Source organism: Falco rusticolus, chromosome 1, assembly GCF_015220075.1.
Source record: "Falco rusticolus isolate bFalRus1 chromosome 1, bFalRus1.pri, whole genome shotgun sequence".
Lineage (NCBI taxonomy): Eukaryota > Metazoa > Chordata > Aves > Falconiformes > Falconidae > Falco > Falco rusticolus.
The window spans coordinates 79049050-79073794 of record NC_051187.1 but is presented as its reverse complement, the minus strand read 5'-3'; the positions used below and the strand labels follow the sequence as shown (position 1 = coordinate 79073794).

At 43.7% G+C, this 24745-nt stretch overlaps 2 protein-coding genes across 26 annotated transcripts in view; one reads left to right on the top strand and one right to left on the bottom strand.

Annotated features, from left to right (window-relative positions):
- Nucleotides 1-6402, top strand: part of ADD1 (adducin 1) — a 66293-nt gene extending 59891 nt beyond the window's left edge. For 12 of the 19 annotated variants that reach the window (XM_037385969.1, XM_037385931.1, XM_037385941.1 and 9 more), the window contains one exon: nucleotides 4238-6402. In XM_037385969.1, coding sequence (XP_037241866.1) covers nucleotides 4238-4590 — 353 coding nt within the window. In that variant the 3' untranslated portion in view covers nucleotides 4591-6402. Of the gene's footprint in view, nucleotides 1-701; nucleotides 737-4237 lie in introns of those variants that run through there. The other 7 variants (XM_037386057.1, XM_037386072.1, XM_037386065.1 and 4 more) reach the window with 2 other exon arrangements.
- MFSD10 (major facilitator superfamily domain containing 10) overlaps nucleotides 5423-24745 on the bottom strand; it is a 28023-nt gene continuing 8700 nt past the window's right edge. For all 7 annotated transcript variants that reach the window (XM_037386138.1, XM_037386156.1, XM_037386130.1 and 4 more), the window contains 9 exons: nucleotides 24060-24218; nucleotides 22025-22213; nucleotides 17455-17563; nucleotides 16359-16470; nucleotides 14899-15007; nucleotides 12668-12758; nucleotides 10852-10899; nucleotides 9350-9439; nucleotides 5423-8015 (listed from right to left, as the gene is read on the bottom strand). In XM_037386138.1, coding sequence (XP_037242035.1) covers nucleotides 7909-8015; nucleotides 9350-9439; nucleotides 10852-10899; nucleotides 12668-12758; nucleotides 14899-15007; nucleotides 16359-16470; nucleotides 17455-17563; nucleotides 22025-22213; nucleotides 24060-24218 — 1014 coding nt within the window. In that variant the 3' untranslated portion in view covers nucleotides 5423-7908. The remainder of the gene's footprint in view (nucleotides 8016-9349; nucleotides 9440-10851; nucleotides 10900-12667; nucleotides 12759-14898; nucleotides 15008-16358; nucleotides 16471-17454; nucleotides 17564-22024; nucleotides 22214-24059; nucleotides 24219-24745) is intronic.

Sequence of the window (24745 nt, the reverse complement as noted above, 5' to 3'; positions counted from 1 at the left end):
CATTAGTGACTGACGCATGAAAATATATGAACTAGTATCTAATAAAGGTAAATTATTTATTATATTTTTATACTACCTAAAATATACTCCACTCAACTAGGAGTGTAACAGGAGTTAAGTTTACAATAATAAAGAAGTGTGCATTGATGTAAAGACAAATTTTCATCCCTTCAGAATTGCCTTGTCATCTCTTGGTGTTTCTCAACTGATTCACTCTTTTGTACATTTTCTGTGAGAAAGAAGTGCTCTTATGAAATGAAATAGTGTCTGATGGTGAACAAGACACAAATTTAGATACTTTGGTTAACCTCCTTCACCGATTGCACATTTCTTAACTGTTATTGTACTTGGATTACACCTTAGTATATATTTTTTCCAACTCAATTTGAATCTAAATATCATTATTTGCACACCTGACATAGTAGTTCTACCTAAAATAAAAGCAGGGCTGGTAAAGTCTACAGTTTCCTGAAAAAAGGATAAAATAACATCTTGAACAGGTGTAATCTAATTTTTGTCGTTTCCTTTACCTTGTACATTGGATATATCACTTGTCTGTTAGTCTTCCATTCACTACTTCATCTCATTCTGTTTTCTATAAGAATGGTTGCAACCATTCTTCTGACTTAACACAATGGCTGTGATGAATGCATAGATTCTCTACTTGTGCTTTTTTCTTCTTGTGGCTGCGTTACAAACAGGAGATGGATATGCTAAAGAGTACCTGTTACCATAGTAAGTATCATTCCATACTCTGACCTGCTTATGTGCTTTGCTTCACTTGTGCGTTTTTGTTTACTAAAGTCTTCTTGTTGATTTTGCTGCTGCCTTTTTTTTTTTTTTTTTTTTAAGAAGCAGGCTTTTTCAGTTGAGATGCTGATTTTTTAGTTCTTGACTTCATGTATTTCGAGGTAGTTACAGATCTCCTGTTAAAATGCACTACCCCTTTGAAAGAGACCGTGAAAATGACATTATGTGTTTCCATATCTGTGTGTCTGGTTCCTCAGTTTAAAGAGGAATAGTCTGAAGTTGTCTTTCAGATACAGCTGAAACAGGTCTGGGAGTTTCTGCCCCAACACTTTGCTGCTGCCTACACGACTCGGACCTGGTAATGAAATGGAAGAAAGTTCCTAATCCATTCCAGTGCAAAAGTGTCACTGCTGACATTGGTTTGGACTTAACCAGCAGACTTCTGCACAGAAGTGGATACGGAGCTACTCCTATGTTACATATGGCAGCTGTAGAGAAATTCAAAATACATCCAAGGAGTAATGGCAAGTACTTGGCGGTAGCAACTTCTACAGCTGTTTCGGCTAGATCTGCAGGGCTACCTCAGATTACACTGCAAAGTAACAAGGATGTTTGGTCCCCTCCATTTGTGTGTCCTTTGTATCCGAAAATCAGTGTGTTTGTCATAGATATGAAAGTAGTCAAACTACCTGGTAGACACCTGTGATGTTGCTAAAAGTTCTAAAACTTGAAAATTCTTTTAAACTGAGAATTGTGTTCCACAAACTCTTTTAGTTGTATAAGTTTTCCAGGACAGACATACAAAGATTATTTTAGAAAGTAACTGAAAGTTCATGCCATGACCACTTCAGTTGGCAGAAGTTCTGTTGAAGGACGTTTTCTGTATACAGCCATTTTCTCAGCTTTTCTCCTCATATTTTTCCTATTTAAGTGTAGCTGAAGTCAGAAAAGTTTTTTGTGTTAACTCATTTATAGCCTAGTTTGTGTTTTGGCCACATGTTTGTGTTGGAAAAAAACCCCATAAACCTTTATTTTCATAAATACTGTGAATTGCAAACACACACCAGTATTAATGTTACTTTTCAAACTGTTATGCCACAGCATATATTAAAGGGAGAGCATGGATGTGGGGATGGTGATTCTAAAAAACAAGGCATTTTGAGATACCGCTGAGTTCTTAAACTGTAAATAGGTTTTGCAGCAAGATACATTTTTAAACCTTCCTAGTTACGTTACTGAAATCCATCAAGTAGAACAGCAAGGCATTTACATATGGCATGCTTGCTTTATTGAATGTGGAATTTGTGAATCTCCCTAATTCTGGTGAAATATTGCCCTTAGTGACCTAGATAAACAGGTGTGTGTTTAATTCCAGCAAGATGTTAATCCATTTAGTAAGGATGATGGTAATTTGACAAACTGGGAAGGATAGCAGTCCTGGATTAATGAGTTATAAAATTGTATTTATCCAGTGCTTAGGCCAATCAGCAAATGCTGTTTGAATGCCTATAGCTTCCTAATTTTTAATTTCAAAAATTTCTAATTCCTTTTTGAAAACGTTGCTTAAAACTTTCTTTTAAACTTATTTTAGAAAGATAAAATAGAACTGACTGACAATCTATTACGGTGCTGGTTGGATGCTAAAAATAGGGCCAGCTAATGAATAGCATTTAATATTTTCAGTTGGAAGGGACTGACAGCGATGATCTAGTCCAAGTGTCTGACCAGTTCAGGGCTGACTGAAAATTGAAGCCCGTTACTAAGGGCATTGTCCAAATGCCACCTAAACACTGACAGGCCTGGGGCATCGGCAACCTCCCTGGGGAGCCTGTTCCAGTGTTTGACCATCCTCTTGGTAAAGAAATGCTCCCTAATGCCTGGTCTAAACCTCCCCTGGCCCAGCTTTGAACCACTCCCATGCATTCTGTGGCTGGATCCCAGGGAGGAGAGCTCAGCAGTGCTTTCAGCTAATTCCTGAAAAGTAAAATGAAATCCAAGAAGACTGTAGTGGTAGTGAAGAATTGTAGGTGGTGCTGCTTAAAAATTTGTGTCACGTACCATATACAGGTTAAACTCGAGCTTCAGGAGGCAGCTTGTAATGTACATAATTGCTTTCACTTTTTTTACTCTGCCTTAAATCCTGCCTGCATTGTAACTTTAAACTGCTAACTTGTGCATTCTGAGTGTTTGGCACTGAATACTGGTGTGCTTTGTTTAACCTATTAGAAGTTCATGGCGCTCTAGGAAAAACATGTTGGTTTTCTAGCAGGTACTCACAGAACAGAGCCCTCTAAAATACATCAGGGAATTATTGATCCCATCTGGTAAAAATAAAAGTGGCAAGAACAGTCACTGTCATTTCCGTAGGGAAGAAGGGAAAGCATCAAGTATTTCCTGTAAATTCTTGTGAAAGCCTTCACTCTTTCCGAATTAAAATGAACAAGATGTTAGAAGGGGAAAAAATAGTTGTCTGCCTTTTGCACCTTACAATGTGTTTGGCCTGGATTTTGTTCGAAATTCCTCCTTACGTAACATTAATGGATGTCATTAGCCATGTCGGATCTTCTTGGGTACAGTGCAGCGATGAATATTGTAGGGAAGTGTAAAAATAAAGTGTAAACATATTATGCACAAAGAGGAGCTTTAAACAGAACATCTCGTAAGCGTAGTGGGGAATGAGGAAGGTGTTACAGCTGGGAGTGCTGGTGAAGTTCACCTTTGGACATAAAGTTACCACTAGGTTTTTGATGCTTGTTTATACGGAGTGAGTTTGCTGTTAGACATCATGTACATTTTAGAGGGGGAAAAAAAAAAAAGGTTGTACCGCATAACCTGCTGAGCTTGTGTAATTTGATAAAATACATGGATTTTACTTACAGGAATCCATAATTTCTACTCGTATCTTGCAAAAGAATTGAAGCCTTTGTGATAGGAAATCGTATTCTGAAGCAACATCTGTTTGATCTCGTGGAAGAATATTGTGAAAATCTGAGCATTGTTATTAAAAATTAGCAAGCCAACAGTTTAGAAATTAATGGAGTTGCATGTATCGGATCACTGCAAACCAGCAATTAGTTTTATCCCACCAAAAGAATCAAAATACAGAATTTCATTACTCTTTTCAATGCTGATGAAAACCGGAGGCTTAATTCCTGCGTGCTGTACTGAAATATCACATGGCTTGCAAACGTCCCAAATAAAGCATGAGAGTAAGTTCAAACAGTTACCACCTTAATGGTTTACACCCACATGATGGAACTCGGCTTTATCTGTTCTGTGTAAGAAGCTTAGAAACAAAACCGACGTTTGAATATTTTGCTTCTATCTCTGTGTCCAAAGCTAAAGGAGAAAAACCTATTACAAAGGCTTTATGCAAGTAAATGTCTTAATTTCTTAATAGAGAGCGCTCACCATCAACTTGCTTCGCTCTGTCTGTTCCAGGGACGCTTACGTAAACTAACGGTGTCCTTGTCTGTCCATCCACTAGAGACACAGCAGGACCAGACTTACAAAGATGACAGTGATGCTGCAACTTTCAAGCAAACCCTCCCAGATCTCACCCCCGATGAGCCTTCGGAAGCACTCGGCTTCCCTCCCTTAGGAAAGGAGGAAGGGAGATGTGATGATGATGTGCCCAAAAGCCAAATGGAATCACCTGCAGTGGAAAATAAGGAATCCCAGTCTCAGCCCGCTGAAGAGCCAGTAACACCAACAGCTGAGGAGGGGACAGCAGCTGATGCAGGTAGTGATGAATCTCCAGGGAAGTCCCCATCAAAAAAGAAAAAGAAGTTTCGCACTCCTTCCTTCCTGAAGAAGAGCAAAAAGAAGAGTGACTCCTAAAGGCCAAACACACTGCAGAAACACTGTCATATTTTAAAATCCATTAACCACTAGAATGTACCAGATCGTACCGAGTGTTTTGTCTTACTATGTAAATGAATGCAACAAGTAATCCAACCAGCCCCTCAAGTTATGGCTTGATTGTTTAAGGTTATAACCAGAAACTAATGTCCAGAAAGGTGCTAATCCTGTGTTTTCAGCAGCTACCACAGATCTGATCCCTAATTTGTAATTACACGACTTCCACGTGGAAGGCATTGAATCACTATATTTGATTTAAAGCCCGCACTGCTTTGCAAAAGAAGAAAAACATTTTCACAATTAAAAATAAAATGCATTGCTTACCACAAGAAGTGTTCTTTCCCAATATTCTGTTCCAAATCACAAGTAAATTTCTTCTTAAATACTGACTTGTAGAGAGGATGCTTTTGCAGTGGTGTTTTCAAGGGGGAAGTATTCTTGGACTGACACGTAAACTTCTGCAAGCTTGTGATTACAGATCATGTCTTAGTCCAGCTTTGGAGCTATCCGTTCCTTCCTCTCTCTCCCCCCTCTGACTATTGTAACAAAATGAACGTGCTTTTCAATTTGCTTTATTTTCTAACTGGCTCATGAAATCCTCTTTGATGTCTAGGACTGGAATAACTGTGGTGCGTTCCGCTCATGTTGTGCATTGAAAGAGCCCAAGCTTTTAGGTTTTTTTTCTCTAGTGAATATAGTTTAAGGGAAATCTGTCTTTCCATCTTGCCTCCCTAAGAATCAGTTACATGGAAATTGGGCTGCTAGAAAAGGTTAAAAAGTAACTGTATTGAAAGTATTTCAGAAGTTTTTCGGCTGGTGGTGTGGAGCATGGGCAATTGTATTTTGGGCCTTAGCACAGGGTTTTTTCACCCTCTTAAAAAGTCCCCTGGGTGCACAGGCAAACCTGCTGCGTACAAACCCTCTTTGTGGCCTTTTGTGTTTGTTCCTTCCCATGATAACAATGTAAATGCATTACACTGAATATTTAACCTTGTTTTATATTAATTATTTTCACTTACGAAAACTGGCGTTTCTCTAATATTTTTTGTTGCCAGCAGTAAAGTATGGAATCCCAAGTAACCCAAAAAGTGTATTTCCACTGTTTGCTATAAATGTTTGTTTAATATGTAGCATGGTAAAGAAAATCACTTACACCACCGAATTCGCTATTTTCCAGTTATTGCCATGCTTCTGTCTTCACTAACTGTAACAGTAGTTTTAAGATCAGGTGGGTGAAGCTTGCAGGACAAACCATGCGTAATTCCCCCAGCCAAGAGCAGGGAGGGCTGGTCACCGCTTCTGGTTTCTGGTGTTAGCACTTCCCCTGTGACGGCAGAAAACGCTGACACCCCTGCCCGGGGGAGGCGAACACGCTGACTGGCAGCACGTGTCTGTCACAAAACAGAATACGGATGTGACTTTTTAGGACAATATTCCACGTTGCAATTGGTAAAATAGCAGAAGACTAACGCCTTACGTTCGCAGAGCAGAAAGCAGCGAGGGAGAGGTGGGCTGAGCGGCTGGGCGCAGCTGCGGACGAGCAGGCCTGCGTGAGGCTGGGAGGCGCCGCCACGTCTGGCTCGTTTCAGGCAGCGAAGGGAAACAGTGGCCGGGAGGGCGAGAGCTGCGAGGCTTCGCAGGAGAAGAGAGGGTTTGAGATTGCGATGGTTACGGTGAGAAATGGTACGTCACCTGTGGTGGTGTGGGTGGAGGTCGGGTGGAACAGAAGCAGCAGTAGAGCACAGTGCAGGAGAGACCCCTAAGCAGCGATGTTCAGTCGGGACTGCATGGCACGAATGGCTTTCAGCTTCTACTTTAACCTTGTATGTCCTCTGTACACTAGGAAGCATACAATACTTATTTTGCTAAATTGTGTTTTGTTGCAGGGTCGTAATTAAATGACTAATTGCTGTATGTTTCAGTTCTTTAATGGAGTCCCTCCATTTATCTTGACCACATATGCAATGACTCTTAATTTCTAATTTTGTAGTTTGTTCTTTTAATTCTTTGTATTACAATATAAAATGTAGTCATGTATGGTATGGTTACACACTTCGGGGCAGAATGAAGTCCTGTATTTTTCTTTCTTTCTTGTATCATTAAGTTCTACTCACAAATAAATCTCTTTAAAAAAAATAAATTCATGCTCTGCTTTCAGAACTCGTACAGTTTTATTTAATTTGCTTCATTTTCTTTTAATGATGAATGTGTTGATTAATGATTGCTTTAATGTTGTCATGGTTTAACTTCTCAGAAGATACTCTGATCCGCTACTGTGGGTGAGAATCCCAGCGGAGCAGCCAGCAGAACCAGGTGGGGAGGAGTCCTTCCCCTGCCCATCCAGCTGCTGTTGGCAGCCCTGCCTGGGAGGCAGCACCCTGATGGTGGTGGCTCCTCCGGGAGGCTTTTGGCACCTGGGCTGAGTTCTGGACCCTGCAGTGTTTGGTTTAGATGTAATTAACTGACTAGGTGAGCGTACAATGTAACAGTTTATTTGCAATGCAAAAGAGAACAGTGCTTGGTCATCAAAAAATATCACACAGTATTAGAAATATAAAACATCTCTCAAAATTTAACTGTGTATTAAAAACAGTCCACCTGTACCAGAGTAGCAGTCAGGCTTCAGCAGCCTGTAGTGCGCTGCGTGCTTGTGGTTTCGATGGTCGCGTTTTAAGGTGGGCGATACAGCTGGTACCAGGGGCACGGAGCAGTTGCGGAGATCTCCTGACGATGGTACAGAAACTGCCGTGGGGGTTTGTTCCGTGCTCGCCAAAAGCAGGCACAACGGCCCTCCTGGCAGGGGTCTGGGAGAGCAGCAGCGTGTGCCGCGGCCACGGCAGCGCGGTGTGCAGCAGCCCTGGATGGTGGACCGGGGTGGCACTGGGCTGTGCTGCTGTCGTGCTCATTCAAAACTGTTTCCAGACCGTGGGTGCTTGGGGAGATGGTGTAGTGGTGGACTTGGCAGTGCTGGGTTAACGGTTGGGCTTGATGATCTTAAAGGTCTTTCCCAACCTCAACGATTCTATGTCGGTCTCCACTCAGCTGGTGGTCGTAATGCTTTACTCGGCTGTTCTGTGGGGTGTGTCTCTGCTATTTGCAAAACCAGCCAAGCCGGCTGGGAGGTGTCTTAACGCCACTGCTTGTGGAGGGCCGTAAGAAACCTGAAGTCTGTTGTTGCTGCACAGGGTCATTGCGTATCCCCTTCCCAACGGTGAAAATTGGCCACTTCCTATTGGACCAGCAGAGTCAGGTGAGGCAGAAATCCTTGGAAGCTGGTGATGGTTCTGTGGTCACGTCCTACTCCTCCTTTGCCTGCTGTTTTATATAACCGAGTAAAGCAAAGGGGATGAGGAAGAAGGCTCCACAGACAGTGAAGCAAAACTCTGCCCCGGCCAGCCAGTAAACTGCAAAGGAAACAAGATTTAGCTCGTTGGTGTGCTTGCCCTTGGGGGGGGGGGTGTAAACTGGCCGTCAGAGCTGCCGCTCCCGGCAGCTTACAAATACAACTGGAGAACACGGAGCTAGTGAATCTATTGCTGCCTGCCCTTGTTGGCACGCAGCTGTAAAGATGAGGTGACCGATAGCAGTGTTGGGTCTTTTCTGAGGAAAGAGCATGTTAAAAGTGGTTGTTCCAAATAGGGTATTATCATTCTTGACAGGATGGCAACGGGGAAGCTCCTGTTCGCTCGTCCAGCTTTACACGGTAGCTATTTCTCTCTGCCCCAACGCGGCTGCCACAGCTGCTCCAAGCGCTGCCTGTGCTGCTCTTGGAGGTCCCTCACTGTTGGTACTGGTCTCCTGCGAGATGCTTGTGCTGAAGGCGGGAGGGTCAAGGCAGGACTTGCGCTACCCTCGGGAGCAGCCGTGCTGCTGTGCTTTTGCTGTGAAGTCCAGACTGTGCCTTTTCCTGTCAGCCGCTTGCTTGGCCCATGGGTGCCGTCAGGGAACAGGGTCGGGCTTTGCTCGAACTTAACATGAGGGCTGAGTTCAAGCTTTGCCTTGCCGTGGGGCTGCTTCCCTTTACCCTGTAACGGCTGGGGGAACTGAACCCCACACAGGGGGCACCTGTGCCCTCAGGCACTGTCTAGGTTTGGCCTTAGCCAGGGTGTGCTCCCTGAGCTCCGGGGCAGCAGTAGCGCGGGGACTCGGGGTTTCAGCTTTAAAAGCAGCTGTAAGCTACAAAGTTCTTTACTGCACATTATGGACCATCCCTACTTCATTTGTATCATCTTTTGTATCATCTGGGGATACGTCTGCATGGGAGGCCGGGAACCAGTTACCACAGCACAGGAAACCCCATTCCAGTGACTCCTGCTTACTGGGTGCCAGGGTGGCCCCCCAGCAGGCGGGGTTACTCGCTGGAACAGCTACACCTAAGCCCAGCAAAGGCACGGGGTCCTGGCCAGCCTCCCGCTGTGCGGCCCCCTCTGCCCGCACACCTACACCCAGGGCCGCAGCAGCTTACTGCTGTTGCTGGAATTTGGTTTTTTTAAAGAGTCGGGCTATACCTGCTCCCTAGCTGATCTCTGCTTTTATAAACTTTCAAATTCACGCAGGAGGCTGGTGTTGGCGCTAGCAAGGACTGTGTGCAGCTCTCAGGGGTACCTGCTTCTCTAAGAGAACTGTATGGCGCTGAGGCGTGCTGTACTTCCTCCCCCCGGGACCCACCCGGGCTGCGGGGGCCCGGAGCAATGCTGTGCGCTGGCAAAGGCGGGAAGGAGCAGGAGGCTGCGCTCACCTGTAGCTGACAGGATGGGTCCCAGGGCTCTGGCGAGGGCACCCAGGCTCCGCAGGATCCCCATGACTCGTCCTTTCTGGCTGGCAGAGCCTGTGCAAACAGAGCCATTACTCCCTGTGGAGGGTTTGCTTGGGGCAGGGAAAGGATGCAGCTCTGGGAGCTTTTGGAGGTACCTCCCACACGCATCTCCCCCTCCCCTCATTGCACACTCGCTGCCTGGTCTGCATTCTTTTCCCCTCCACCAAAATAAACACAACAGCTTCATTGAAAAAGCACGAGGGCTTACCCATGGGTGGCTTGTAGTGCTCTCTCCCCTACCTGCCCCTGCCCCCTGCTAAAAACCCAACAAAAAAAGCAGCTTTACGTTGTACACAAGATTTGCTGAGGAGGCACAGGTGGTAACAAATACAGAAGCATGGATGCAAGTTAAGCAAGAGCAACACAGAAGTGGCATTAATGAGCAAAGCCTTACTTTTTCAGCTCAGCAAGCACCATAGTGCTGGCAACCAACTGAACCAAAGCTGAAGAAAGAACTGTCATCTACAGATGGCTTCGCAAGGTTATGTAGCAACCAGTGCCACAAACCTGGAAGGTTTCGGAAGGCTCCTTAGAAGGTTTTTTCTAAGGAATTGGGAAGAAATTATTTTACTGCTGGCAGCGATGGCTGGTATCTCCTTCGGAGAACCCAGGCCCTTCCCTGCTCATTGCTGTTTGTGGCCTTTGCCTATAATATGCTTTGCCCGTTCTTCCTCATCTTCCTAGAAATAAAGTTGCTTCAAGCTTCCCCATCACACTGCAACAAGCTGCGTTACATGGTACAAAATTCAAGTGTGATACTGATTGTCACTCTCAACAGATCGCTGCTGTCTGTGAGCTGTGAAACTGTCCATTACGGAGCACTGACAGTTTTCAGAAACAAAAGTCTGGTTGGGGTTTTCCTGTGCTCCCTTGCGGGATGTTTCGGATTTTCCCAGGGTCAGGATGTCATCGTCCCGTCCCCAGCAGCTTCTCTCCTGTGAAAGACGTTCATAGAAGGGAAGGGGCTGAAGGTTGCAGCACTTGCAGCACAAGAGCTGGTTTGCCTCCCCACAGCAAAGCTCGCTGCAGCTGCGGGGTAACTACAGCCGTGGGGTGCTGGCTGTACTGAAAAGGGGCAGCAAACGAGCGACCGGGAAGGGCTCTTCCCTAGGCTGTAGCCTCACTCCTGCAGGGGTCATTGTTGCTTCAGGGTTACAGAGGTGCAACGTGGAGTAGCAGTTCTCGGTAACTCTTAGCATTTCTGCTTTCCTTGTTAATGCATTCGGAGGGGAAAGATGCCTTTTACAAAGCCAAGCAGCAGCCAGAGCCCCCAGTCCAACATTCAGACCCAAGGCAGACCTACACCACCAGCGTTCCTCTTGATGCATCGTTAAACTTGAGGTCAATTCTGTATTTGAGCCAAGTCTATATAAAGGTGAATTATGTGGCCGAGAGCTGCCACTCAGAGCAGGAAAGACACTCACCATAGCCTGACACCACTGCTGACAAACACGGGATAACAATGGCCGCAGCTGGAAAAATCCACACAAGAGACCGTCAATGAACAGCAGAGCTCAAAACAGTTAAAAGTGGAAAACACGTGGCCCGAACTCGTTACTTCTGCAGAGAAATATGCTGAGCTCTGGGCCATTGTACCAACAATGAATCACCAGGTTTAATCCGGTTCAGTTACAAAAACAACCCCTCAAAGCCAACTTGCACGAAGAGCCCAGAGCCATGAGTGCTCTGAGCAGATGTTTCACATTAATGTCTCTCATTCTGTGAGCCCACGGGAAAGGGGTCGATAGGTCTGCTCAGCTAACTGGTAGTTTTCCAAATCGCTGTGGTCTTGTCAGGTGGAACAGGGGGTTGCTTATATTTCAAATGGACAATGAGGTGGCTGTACGCAGAACTACACTGTCCCCATACATACGGCTTTACTGTACTCACGGATGAAAGAGGCAGCTATGTTCTGATTTGGGAAATAAGACAGTCAAATCCAAAAAGAAGAGGTTACAAAATTTTTGGACACAAAAGCCAAGAGCTGTTCAGCAACCACTGCCCTCTTACTGAAACAGGGGACTTTTCTGCCAAGAAGGAAGTGCTTTAAGCGTACAAAGCAGAATCTTTGCTGGGAAGGAAAGGACAACTGGAGAGCAGGAACGATACACATGTTGCCTTAACTTCAGGTGCCCTGACTCTTGAGGCAGAGGGAGGAAGGGAGGGGGAAAAGAGGCCCCTCCGCAGAGGCATTTCTAGCTGGCTTCGCTGGGGAAGAAATGAGGTCTTCTGCCCAGCTATGGAGCCCCGGAAGACAAGGCTCCTAACTTAGGAGCACAGTTAGACAAAACAATTGCCTCCTCTCCCTCCCCACCCAGTGGGTTTTCAAAAGCAAGTTAATCTGGAGATAAGACACAGATTTTGAAATCTGTCAAACACACAGCTGTTCTAGACAAGCAAGTTACTAAACAGACGCGTTTTGTGGCTTACAGTTTACTCTTAAATCAGGCTGTATCATGTGAAAGAGAAGTCTTCTACTTTTGTAATTAGTCGTGTTTGAAGCTTCTTAACAATAGTTAGCAGCATTGAGAATATCTGAAATCTCTTTTCAGATAGGCACTTCAGTAGATAAATGCAACTTCATTCATCATCACTTCCCTGAATAACAGCTTAGACTGGCAGAATATTATTTACGTAAACACAAACATCCTTGAAAACCATCTACAGTTATCAGAAACAATAGGTGGAGTTTTGCTCCCTCCCTGAGCTAGCAGCCTGCAATGCAAGAGAGCAGAGCGGTGTCCAGCCTGCACAGCCCCACGCCACAACGTTCAGGGCAACCCCGATTTACCCTCCCGCTCGCTCCGCCTGAACGCACAGCCTGGCCTCCAGCTTCTGAGCACACAGATCTCTTCAGCCTGTTGCCTAAGAAATAATGCAGCCACCACAGAAATATGAAGACGCGCAGTCTCCCTTCTCTTCCTGACCTCAGCTATTTAGTGAATATTTTGCTTCTAGGTCTGATAAGAGGGGAAAAAAACACCCTCTAGAGCTTCCCAGTGAGACAGGACAACAGGAGCACTGGGGATGCTTCCAAATATCACCATGGCAACCTCCTGTGATACAAACAGCATCAGAAAAAAACCCAGACAGTATTTCTTCCATATTTTATGAACTGAAGTGCCAACTTTCTGTTACTTATAGTTTGAAATTAGAAGTGCATCTTTTTTTAACGAGGTGAATGAATACATGAAGAAAAATTATTTGTGCTTAGCTTTCAGTGCAGTTTGAATAGCTTACCAAAGGAGTACAGCAACAGTCCGACACTCAGCATGGTCACATTGGCAGCCCATCCAATTAACAAGAAAGCTGGAATCAGCAACATAATAGCCTGCAAAATGAATGAGTCACGGGGTTACATTCAAGCCCTGCTTGTTAAAGCCTGACTCTAGGTGTCCTGCCAGTTCTCTGCCGCTGATGGGACTAATTTAAGTTAGCAGCAGAAAGCCCTTTCTTCCCAAGTAGACACTTCAAATTCACCTGGATGGCCACACATCAGCACAACTTACTTTTCTGTTCTCACTATCCCATGATTTCAGACCACAGGCAGGCTGGAGTCACCTGTAACACAGGCTGTAGTTATCCCACCACCGATTTCCCACAGCTGAGGAAAAGAGAAATTTTGCAGAGGTCTCTCTCTCTCACAGGATCTACCAGTTTTTGGTGTTCTTTTCTCTTGTTCTGTGTTGAACTGGAGAGAAATCTAGCTTTAACTCTTCATCTCCTGAGCTGGCATAAGAGATTAAAAGGCTTGTGTGCAACAGGACTACAGCTCCTCTACTTTTTTCTCAGCAATATCGACTGATTTTGTCTTTAGCATTCAGAGCCCATACTTCTGGAGCTGAGAAAAAAAAAAAAAAAAAAAAGGGGGTGGGGGGGGAATGGGATTTGAAATTCAAACCCCAAAAGACAAACATTCTTCATCTCCTCCCAGAGCCTGGACTTCAGTTCCCCTGTGATGTGTCCCTCGCATACAGAGCTTTCACAGAAAAGACAGATCAGTTAAGACCGCTGTGTTTTACAAAAGAGGGTATTCACCCCCACCGAATGTCTCATTTTGAAGATTCAGTTATAAATGAACTACTGTAACCACTGCGCTAAGAGAGGCCACATGTGCCATATTATCCAGATTCACAAATTGACAGAATCGCTTCAGCAAAAGGGGGGAACTGCCACAAAAGCCACATACATCCACAGAAAGAGTGCCCCAGGGCCAGCGGGTTCCTGCATAGCGCAGACGGGTGTTTATGAGCAGTGATCTGCCCAGACCAACTAACCGAAGTGAGCATTTTGAGGTAACTACACTTCTCAGTGCAGGGAAGAGGAAGGAGTATAAAAATTAATGGGGCAAACCACAGTTTGCATGAACTGCGGTGCAGTGCCAGCGAACAGCAGGTTGGCAGAGCACATGGAAGAAGCTGATGCAGAGGACAAAGCAACACTAACAGCTGCGTGAGTTTTTATTCACAGGGAAACACTTTCTGTGTGACACAACCAGTGTGCCATTAACTTTTGCCCGCCAGGGAACAAGGTGGAGATGGTTTAACCAGCAGAAATAACTTTAAGAAAAGGTGAGTCAGTTCACTAGAATGCAGTGCAGTTTAGTAACTTTTTTTACCTTGCCACTGTTGAAATCACACTGGCCTCAAATTAATGTATAATTAATTGACAGAGGCTTTAACGGTCCAAGTATAGCTATTACCAAGCAGCCAACAAAAGTTCAGAAACACTTGAAACCTGCTTTTAGTTCCATGCACAAATGTAAGAAAGACATATCTATTTGTTCCTCAGCTGTATAATTTGCAGGGAACTGTTTCCTGCCATCCCAGTACAGCCACATCACCATCTCTATGAAGAAAGAGGCAAGGAAAAGAATGAAATGCACACTTTTGTCCGTGAATCTTCAGTCTGAACATCAGTACATGCTATTGTTACATGTAATACTGATGATCACAAATCAAAGACTGAAGAGGAAGAATCTATTTCCCCAGCCCACCAGTGAAATACACTTTAGGGAAAGCCTGTCAAGCATGGAGACGGCCAGACTGATGAAGTCCCTGAAAATAATTTGCCAGAAAGAGAGATGAGCTCTGAAGCAGCTTTAGTAGTTTCAATGTCTGCACTGCAAGAGAAACCACTTAAAGCATCATCTTCACTGCATTTTACCTAGCTTGCACAGAAGGACACTCTGTTCTCATTCCTTACTGCAGTTCTACTGAAGAACTCAAAGTTTCAGTAATATTGTAGCTGATACATGGTAAGAAAGGGCCCTAATGTTCCACAGTTTAGTTAGGCTGGTAAGTGCCCAAAACCCAGGGTCTTGAGAAGTCACTCAGCTGGATTAATGAGACAGAAACTTCTTTTGATTTGACAAGTACAGTTACAGCCTCCAACTACCCTTCGTTGCCCTTTAGACTGAAAATTAACACATCAGATTTTGGGGGGAAAAGAAAAATAAGTATTTTTTTTACCCTCTTTACAGCTCTGATTTCATTTCCTGGCTTGATTCGGCGAGCGTAGCCTCCCTGGATCACAGCCATTGTTATTCCAATAAAGAAAAACATCTTGCCCTGCTGCATGCTAGAAGGAAGGCAAAAACACAGATTATGGAGTCATGCACAGAGCATTCCACCCTGGGATTCACAGGTCCGGTGCAGACCCGTTCCTGAAAGAGAGAGAAAATGGTTTTTGGTGCTAGCATGAGCAGTGCAAAGTTCTTAATAGGCTGACATTAGTTTCCATGGCAGGCAGACAGCAAGAAGATAAACCTCTGAGGTCTTACGTAGAGAGGGGACAGCTGCTGGCAAATGCCACGATCATCTCTAGACTGCTGGGATGCAGTTTAGTTGCTGCTAGGGTGGCCCACAAAGAGTCAACACGCTAATTACCCCGTGCCATGGAAGTCTGTGCCACATGCACAGCAGTTGCTGGTTTCCAAGGAGCAAGTGCTTTCCTTTCTCACAACCACTGCCACCCCTCATGCAGAGCTTGATTAAGGTCACCAAGGCACGACATGGGCACTGGCACGGTGGTGATCATGTACTGCACTGGGAAGCTTGCAGCATCACTCCCTCCACCCTTAAATATTTCTTCAAATTTCCCTTTCACCTCTCATCTACTAAACTATGTGGATATTCTCAGCTAAACGTTCTCTCCTCCTAACAAGCTTGTCTGTCCCACAGCCTGCGCTGTTGGCATAAAGTTGTTTATGTCACGACATGACTACATGCAGAGCAAGCTTAATACAGTTGAAAACCTTTCCCTGATGCACACACATTAGTTAAGCCGCAAACTGTAACGAAAGACAGACAGGGAAAGATGCAACAAACCCCTGAGAACTACTCAAAGGGAGGGACACACGTAAGGAATCAAGCTGCAAGATGATGTTCCTGGCTGGAAACCTTCCTGTGAGCTGGCAGGAAAAGTATTTCAAGCTGAGCTGCTGTTAGTGGATTCTGTTCTTTCTTCTCTGGTGTTTGACTAAAGGAAACCAAACTCTATGATAAAATGACTGTACACCATGTGCAATGCGGAACTCAGATGAGCAAATATAACCATGTTGCTGTCCCTCCATCTTTTACCTTTTTTGAGCTTCAAGATTCATCCTGATACTTAAGACCTCTTCTGGGCAAGGCGAGAAAAGTTTTTTTATAGTCAATACAACTAACCCAGCTATATATATTTCAAAAGTTTTACTTTAATCAATACAATCAATGTATTGATTTTCTCTAGATATTAGTAGTTAGAGTATTTCCTTTCATGATAAACAGTGTGACTATATTTTCATAAACTCTTCCCACAAAGCCCAAGTATCACTGAATGCAGTGGTTGCTAAAGCCTCTCTTGAAAATAAACGAAGAGGCCTTAAATCAAGATTTTGGAAAATATCCCAGACGAAATATACAACATTTATCTTCTAAGTGTGCTATACCTGCTGAACTGGAATCTCTGGTGAGTAAGAAAACTCAGCGTATACTCCAAGCCGGAAAACAGGAAGAGGTACAGGAAATAAGCCAGGCCCAAGATTTTGAGATTCTGAAGATCTAAACAAACAAAAAACCAAACACACACCAAGGGCGGGGTGGGGGTGGGGAGAAACACAGTGTTGTTTTTCAAGCATGATTTGAGAAAACAACAACAATAGCAGAGCAGCATTTATCAACTCATTTATTATTTCATGGGAAAAGTCCTCACTTCAATGACCATTTTAAATACCCATACAAGACATGCCACAAAATGACTTCTGCCTACTACCTCCCTTCTGATGAGGGGAGGAGAGCCAAAAAGACTAATCTCTCTCTTGGTCACCATGGTCTCGCTCAGCCAATCCAGCCCCTTTGCCCCACACTCACACCCCCACCTATATGGAGACGTATTTATTTTATTCTATACCCATATTCCACCTAATACCTCGATGCTGCTCCCAGGATCACATTTCTCTAAGCTACAAATGGTCTGTGCCAGATTACCTTACTTATTTTTCTGCCAATGCAGGGTTTAACAGATTTTCTCCAAATACTACTCTATTCCTGCCGCAGCAGCAAGGAGGACTGAATGATAAGTTGGTGTACCTGGCAAACACTGATCTATTTTCTACAGCTTAAATAATTTCATATACAGAAATGGCCAGCTAAAATCCTACATCTCCAAGTCCTGAACTGAGAAATACAATTTCTGAAGTTTCCTGGTTCGCAGCTTGGATAAGCAAACTCACATCTCCCTTACTCATGCCTTGATTTACCTTTTTGAATCACTTCACTTACTGCAGCCTACCCCATGCTGCAGCCAGTGCCTGAAGAAAAAGCAAGTAGCAAGTCAGAAATCTTCAAAACACTAATCTCTCAAATCTTCTTTTGGGAATAAACGGACCAGCGTCCAAGGGACCTTGCAATTCCCTGCTCATAAGTTAGTAAGATTGGTTTTAAATGAGTGAACAGAGTGCTGCTTCTGAAACAGTCTGAGTAAAGTTTTCACTTAGAAACCACCGCCACATACAATATTAATATAAAAAGCCAGCTAACACTTACTCTTCTGTGAAAGGGATTCCTTTCCTCGGGTGACTGCAGAGAACTGAAATAAGGCCAGAGGACTGAGCAAGTCAACTGCTGCCTGAAAGCCAGACGTCACAGAAGAGACCTGATCAAAGAAAGAATGAAGTTTATTTAAAAAACTGACGTTAATAACTACTGCAAGGAATTGACAGTAACAGCCAAATGTGCTTCTACATCTACACAAATTATCTGAGATGAAACAAGGCAACTGGCATTAGGGTTTGAGTGGCCCCCAATAGCAGCCCAGACTTTCTCAACGCAGAACCGGCTCCAGCACTGTAACTAGAAGGTAGAGCATTGATAGCAGCTTTCACTGAAGACAGAAAACAGATTCTTCTCTCCGTGTTTAAAAAGAGAAGAGGCTCATTTTCCACAGCCTCAAAGGTGGCTTTATTTGGTTCACCTTTTGCATCATCCCTCATGTCCAATGAACATTTACTGGGAAAATAATGGCACATCTGCCTGCAAGTTCATGGGAAGCTGGGGAACTGCTTGTGCGCTACGAGTCTGAGAACAGTATGTGCAGCACACCGAACAGTGCTCTGGTTTGGTACTGGTTGTTCTTTTAGCCAGCCAGTGACACCTCCTGGGGAAGAAAAGGAAAATAAAATTTTTAGAAAGAATCTTTAGAGAGATTTTAGAGAGATTTCTAGAGAAGTTCTGCCTAGCCTAGCCACGCTGCGTGGCTTTTTAAAGAGGCAAGTTTATTTTGTAGCCCTTCCGGTCCTTGTACTCTGTACATCTCAACCTAATTATGCACTCTCCTTGCTCCTTATCAATGGGCGCTTAAGAGATGCTGATTCTTTCATCCATAGAGAATTTAATTTTTAAATTTCTTTATCTTTTATTCTAAGGTATATAAAATCAAAGAAAATACTAAAGAAGAGATGTCTAAAATCTCAAGGAAGCAAATCCTTTTAAAGTAGGAGAACTTAGACTGTCGCTTTACATGACAGTCACCGGAAGAGATAAGACTGACTCAAGAATCCTGAGTAATCACACTTAATATTTTACATCTTCAAAACACTGCACAGACTTTATCTGATGAGCTTCCTTCTCTTCCCAGATAGGGAGGGAGGAAGCTATTACCCCCTTGAGGGTACAGACATTAAAGGTCAAATTATCAGTGGAACTTAATCTCGGTGCATGACCTGAGGACACTCATGGACTGGATTTAATAAAGCTGTAAACAAATCAACCTTCAACATGGTATTAACATGACCTCTGTCTTGTTTGGATAGTCAGAGCTTCTGAGTATCTGGCGGCAGAGCTCTGGAGCCTATTAGTCTCACAACAGCAACTAGTTCAATATACCAGGCTGGTTTTGTATAAAGCCATAAAGCTGCTGAAGCACACAGAATAAACTGGGATATTTACTTCCCCTTCCACTACATGTATTGCAGAGAGTAAACAGACACTCCCAAGAAGAAGTTTCCTCATGCTTTTAAAAGGTCTGTAAGAGGATTTCCTGAAGCTGGCTTGTAGCAATCCTCAGTTCCTGCATTTGTTGGCATGATGGCGTTTGTGCTACAGCATAGAGAATGTGGTAACAAGCGCCTCTCTTCAAACATGTTTGTCAGTAATACAAACCCCCTGTGGTTTGTACCTGGTTTGAATTATTATCCATGTCAGACAGGGTGCCAAGCTGCTTTGTACTACAAGGCTGATTGTAGTTTGCTCTGGAGGTTATATATTTTATATAAAATATATGTTTACAATCTGAAGTATTTTATGAAATATATATCTATGTGATAGATATTTTATTTTTTTTAATACAGGCGGATGTGTGTGCATGTAAATTTCTTTCAATTTCTCCTATCTTAGCCCTAGAAGCAGTGTCTGGAAGTGACTTCATCCACTGATCAATAACGAAAACATTGCCTAAAACTGACAAAAGTGTTTCATGAATCCCAAATAAGGAAGCATACACTGCCAATTTCAATGTCACCAGCTGCGTGGAATTCAGATTCTTTGCAGGTTCAAAATCTGCAATATCTAACTTGTATTTAATTTCTATGCTTATGACTTATTACTCTAAAATAGTTCTATTTTACTTCCTGATGATCCCAAAAGTCACCTTGAATGGTAGACATGTTTCATAGTGTCTTTGTTTACTCTTTTTTCCTCTAATGCAGAAAGACTAAGGAACATGTCGTGAAGGCACAGAGTCAGTCCAAATCAGGAATGCAGCCCCGGCCTTCCAAGCTGCAGCCTTACCCTTCAAATCAGACACTGTTCAGCATGCATGGAGCAAAAGCCTTATTTTTCCCTAAGTCTGCTAGTGATGCTGCATAGCCCTACACAGTCCTTACGTGATTAGCTGGACACCAGAAAAAACGTTGTAAGACTCTCCCGCCAGCTAGGCACCCTTGCCCACAACTAGCTTAGCTAAAAAATAACTCAAAAGCCCTTAAAGGGGACAGATTCCACCAGAGACCTTTCCATTCCTCCCTCCTCCCAAGCAGGTCACAGCAGGAGCTGTTTTGTCCACCTGACATAAGACCAGTGCCTCCGCCAGGTGAAAGGTACAGTTCTCTGGTTACTCTTCACCTGACAAACTCGTGGAACTGTTGAAAAAAGAGGAAGAAGGAGAGCAAAAATTCTGTTCTCTCTGGATGAAAGCTCATCCTTGTTCTCCCCGTCCCCCTTCACCTTCCCCTTTCTACAAGTTAATTGAAACATGAAAGAATGTGAAATACTCCTTTCCTGTGAAGACTGATAGAGAAACAAGAATATCACGAGAACACAGCGTATTTCAAGGAAATGGCTGTCTGATCACACTGGCACATCCTCCTACCGGTTATTATGATCATTTCCCCTCTTTTTACAGCTTTGTCCTTCCAATGCTTCCACTCCTATACTCCGGGAGCACCTGCTCCAGCGCAGCCCATCCAAGTTCCAGAAAGACAGCCAACATACCTGCTCTTCCTCTGTTGTCTACAGGCCAAGAAAAATGCTCCCCTCCCATCCAGAAAACGGGGGGAATTATCACAGAAAAGAGCAAAGCAGCCCGTAAGTGGAATTACAAATACCCTAGAACACATAAATCACACGGGGCCACTGCCCAGCTGCAGGCTGAAAGGAGACAGCACCAGAAGCACCAACGCTGATACCAACCACAAGAAGCTCCAATGCCAGTCAAACCGCTCTCTCGTAAGCAAACACCCTGTGTATTTTGCATGACTGGGACTTGACCCTGAGAGGCACCTATCAATCCACCTCACACAATACCCACTGCTGCACAGAGACAGAGCCCCAAAAAGCGGGGACAGAGCACTCACCTTCTTAACAAAATTCAGTCATGTTGTCTAACACAGAGTGGCTTATCAGAAGAACACTGAAGAGGGTAATAAAAGGGGGAGGGAGGTATTCAGTCATCATACAGTCCTAAAAGGTGCTGAAGCCATTTATCTCTCTACAGCAAAGGTGGAATTGTTGATAGAATACGGATTCGCTCCACAGCACTTCCCTACCTCAACATGTTACCTCCACCCCAGAGTGTGCAGCTCTAACTAAGAACAGGATTTTATCTGGAATGTTTAGAAACAGCCAAATAGGAAGGGGGAACAGATGACACATGGAAGAACTGTTAAAAAAAGATAAAATAGCTGTGGTGCCTGGGAACATAATGTGAGCAACCAATTTCAGCTGGGACACAACCTGCTGGGAAACACTCAGGGAAGGTCTAAAGTTTTGCCCCAGCGGGAGTATCACAGGCAAAAGTTTCCTGAACAATTCTCGGTGTCAAATGGGTTTGGCTATCCAGAGACCAGGCACGCTTCAATGTCTGAGCGCTGCTTAGAAACAAGGGACGATAGGAAAGATGCAATCCAGCTGAAAGCCTCAAATCGAGTGTTTCACCCAGATATCTAGGGCTGTATTCAGTCCCTCCCACACTACAAAGGAGACTGCTCCAAGAGACTTTTAATCAATTATATCTTGGACAGTGTCTGATCACAAAATACTAGATCGTAATGTCAAAAAATGTTCGGCTCCACAAATCTAGTCACTGAATTTTAGCACACGTAGGTATTTCGTATCTATGGAAGACAGCACAGCTCGGAGATAAGCGTAATTTGCTACTTCAGCATTCAAAACAATCAAGCAAAGACAAGATAACAGTAAGAAATTTTCTAACACATACTGGCTAAATGAAAGAAAATCCAGCCTCTGATGCATTTACTTTTTACAATTAGCTGAAATTCCTCTGCAGGGAGTCACTGTAATTATAGTTTAAAATTCACCCCCTCCCTCCCACATTCCCATTTGGTTTTGAGAAATTTAAACCTAACGCACCAAACCTAACAGTTAAGCAGTTGTGCTAGCTATGAAGAATTTCTCATATTACACTGGGCTAAGGAGATGGGACCATCACGCAATCGGTTTTGACACCAGCCTGAATAACAGTATTTAATCCTGGTCCCAGGAATGAACTGAATTCCTGAGACACTGGCTAAGCCTCTTCTTCATTGCTTCTGGTATTTCAACAGTTCTCAAATCCTATTTTTGCAAGAAACACAGATCTTCAGATTGATAGTCCATTTACCCGTTTTTCTTTGGGAAGTGTCTCCGGAAGTAGGAAGAAGATGAAAATTAAATCAGCCACAGAAAACATGAGTGCTAGCAATGCCGAACGAAGATAAAAGACTTCTCCTTTCTCTGTCTCCATGGCTAGGTAAGCTCCAATCATGGGACCCAGGGTAAAACCAAGGGAGAAAGCAACACCAATCATTGCCTGCAGCGATACAATGAACACACACATGCAGTTTTAGACACCAGTTTGTTCATGTAGATCAGTTCTAAAACAACTTGGATTTCCTGGCATTTACCTTAAAAGAAATGCAATCAGATACAGACCCTAACCACCCTGACCATGTAGGGAGTGCACAGCAAAAAGCTTTAAGTGTGAAAAACCCGTTAATTCCAAATAACGGATTTTATTTTCTGTCCAGTCAGGAAAGTGGCAGAAACAAACTGCAACATGGTTATGAGTGAAAGAAAGCTGCGAAGGCAAATAATGATTCTCACCTCAGGGACTGCTCAGCCAGCAGATCCTTCAGCCATAGGATAAACTTTCGTAGTGTAAAACTGGAGAAAGGAGGAAAGCTCCATGGTAGGAATCCATAATGATGTCTATAGCTTCTAAAGTACTTTGGCAACTTCTGTTTTTAGGAATTTATGTCTCGTACAGCAAACAGGCTGAGAGGCTTCCCAGAACAACCTCAGTTTAGTGCAGGTACTAAAGCAGGTTTATTGACTCACTAGGAAACTAGCACACAGGAAAAAGAGGTAGAATCTGTACACACTGGCTGGGAGCTTAAAAGAGCACTGAGATCTGAGTCATCAGCTCAGTGAGATCACTGAAGGATACAACAGTGCAGGACCTGCCTCATTTTCTTTAAGAGGCTTTCAAAGATATATACTCCCATACGCAGGACCCAAACATGTCATCCTACGACACAATCCTCCTGCTGTCCTGAGTCTGTATCTATAGTACTAAATTAAACAAGGCCAAGTTGTGACAATCAGGTGGCACTTCACAGTCTCCAGTGCTGTAGCCTGTCTGACTAGCACTCTCCCAGGCAATGGCCCATCACAGCCTGGGAACAGCATCAGTCAGATGTTATTCTCTTTGCAGAAAGCAGAATGAACATGCCTACTCTGCTTTGGAAAAGAAGAGAATATAAGCCATATGGATGTAAGCCATGATGTACTAAGTGACTTGTTCTCAGGCTCTAAAAATAGGCCCTGACCCATTTTATTTATTAGTGCTGTATGGTTATCCCTCTCCATAAATAAAAATGTATTTTGGCTCACCAGGACTACAATAAATTGCTTGGAAAATTCGTTAGCTGTCACTGTGAAATCTAAAGCTTTCGCCTCCCAAGAAGCAGCTGTCCTGCATGCTGGCTTGTAACAATCTGTTAAGAGAAGTTTGGGCCCCCAGGGTTTTTAGAAGATAAAAGATCTAACTGGCAATTCACAGGCAAAGTTCAGCCTGCAGGGTGTTTCCATCTGAGCCACTGCCTTCTGGAAGAGGACAGGGCAGCTGTTCATACGATTTGCTGCTCTGTCAGCCAAATGTTACATCCTTTACCTGCTGAGCTCGTACCCTGAAGCCAGTGCAGCATCCAAGGAAGTCAGGAGGCACGCTGTGCTGTGTGCAGTGCTGCTGGGCTTCCACAATTTGGGAAGGTGAGAAAAATGGGTTGCCCTGTAACTGGGTTCCAGCTACCAAAACTGGGCCGTAAGACGTTCTGATTTCTAAGCTATTATAATCAGGATTAAAGTTATCAGCAGGAGTAACACTTCTACTACTTGAACAGGTAGTCCTTCTACCTCTAGGGCATCTGCATTTCACTTCTCAGTAAAAGTCACTGACAAAGTCTGAGAGCTCACCAGCAAAATGATCTGGCATCTTTTCAGAAGCAAGTTAGTATACAGAGTCATATTTCCACTTGATCAATTAATACACTGAGGAATACATGATCAATTAATACTGAGGAAGACATTCTGAGCACCTGAAATCAATTACAAGTTACCTAGTAAATCAAAACATATACCCCACACATGTAACTCACCATGCCCTTGCTCCGTGCTTTTGGAGAGTGCAAGTCAGCAATTATAGCTGTGGAGAGGCTGACATTCCCTTTGCTTATTCCACCTATGATCCTGGAGAGAAGAAAAACGCCAAAAGTCCTAGAGGCAGCCCATAGTGAGTATGATGTTATCAAACCCATCTGCAGAAGCAAGAAAGGGTTCTTTATAAAGCAGAGCAAAGCTGATACCATTTCTGCACATTTCCCAGCTAAACATTTAATTTTTTAATTCGTTTTCAACAGCTGCTCCAAAACCCATGTAACAGAAATGTCTGAATATACTGATACCACACTATGTCCTGGACAGTGATATAAAAGAAGTAGAAACAAATCCATACAGACTTCATATAAATGTGAGATTACTAACAAAATTAAAAGAGCAAAGAAAGGTCAGAGGGAGATAAATCAGTACTGGGCACAAAACTACTTTTGTACATCCCACTCGATTTGTTTCCAACTTCGAGAGAATCCTGAGTTCAAAATAAGAAAAATTCACAGTTCTAGCCCTTAAATTTCATAATCAATCATAAGCACCCATGCTTATTTAACTCACTCTCCACAAGCCTACAAGATATGGGGATTTCTGTATCACTGACTCCCAAGTTCCATCGTGTATGTATGCTTGCTCTGCACTGCTTCTGTAATTAGAAACCCATACTCTGAGCAGC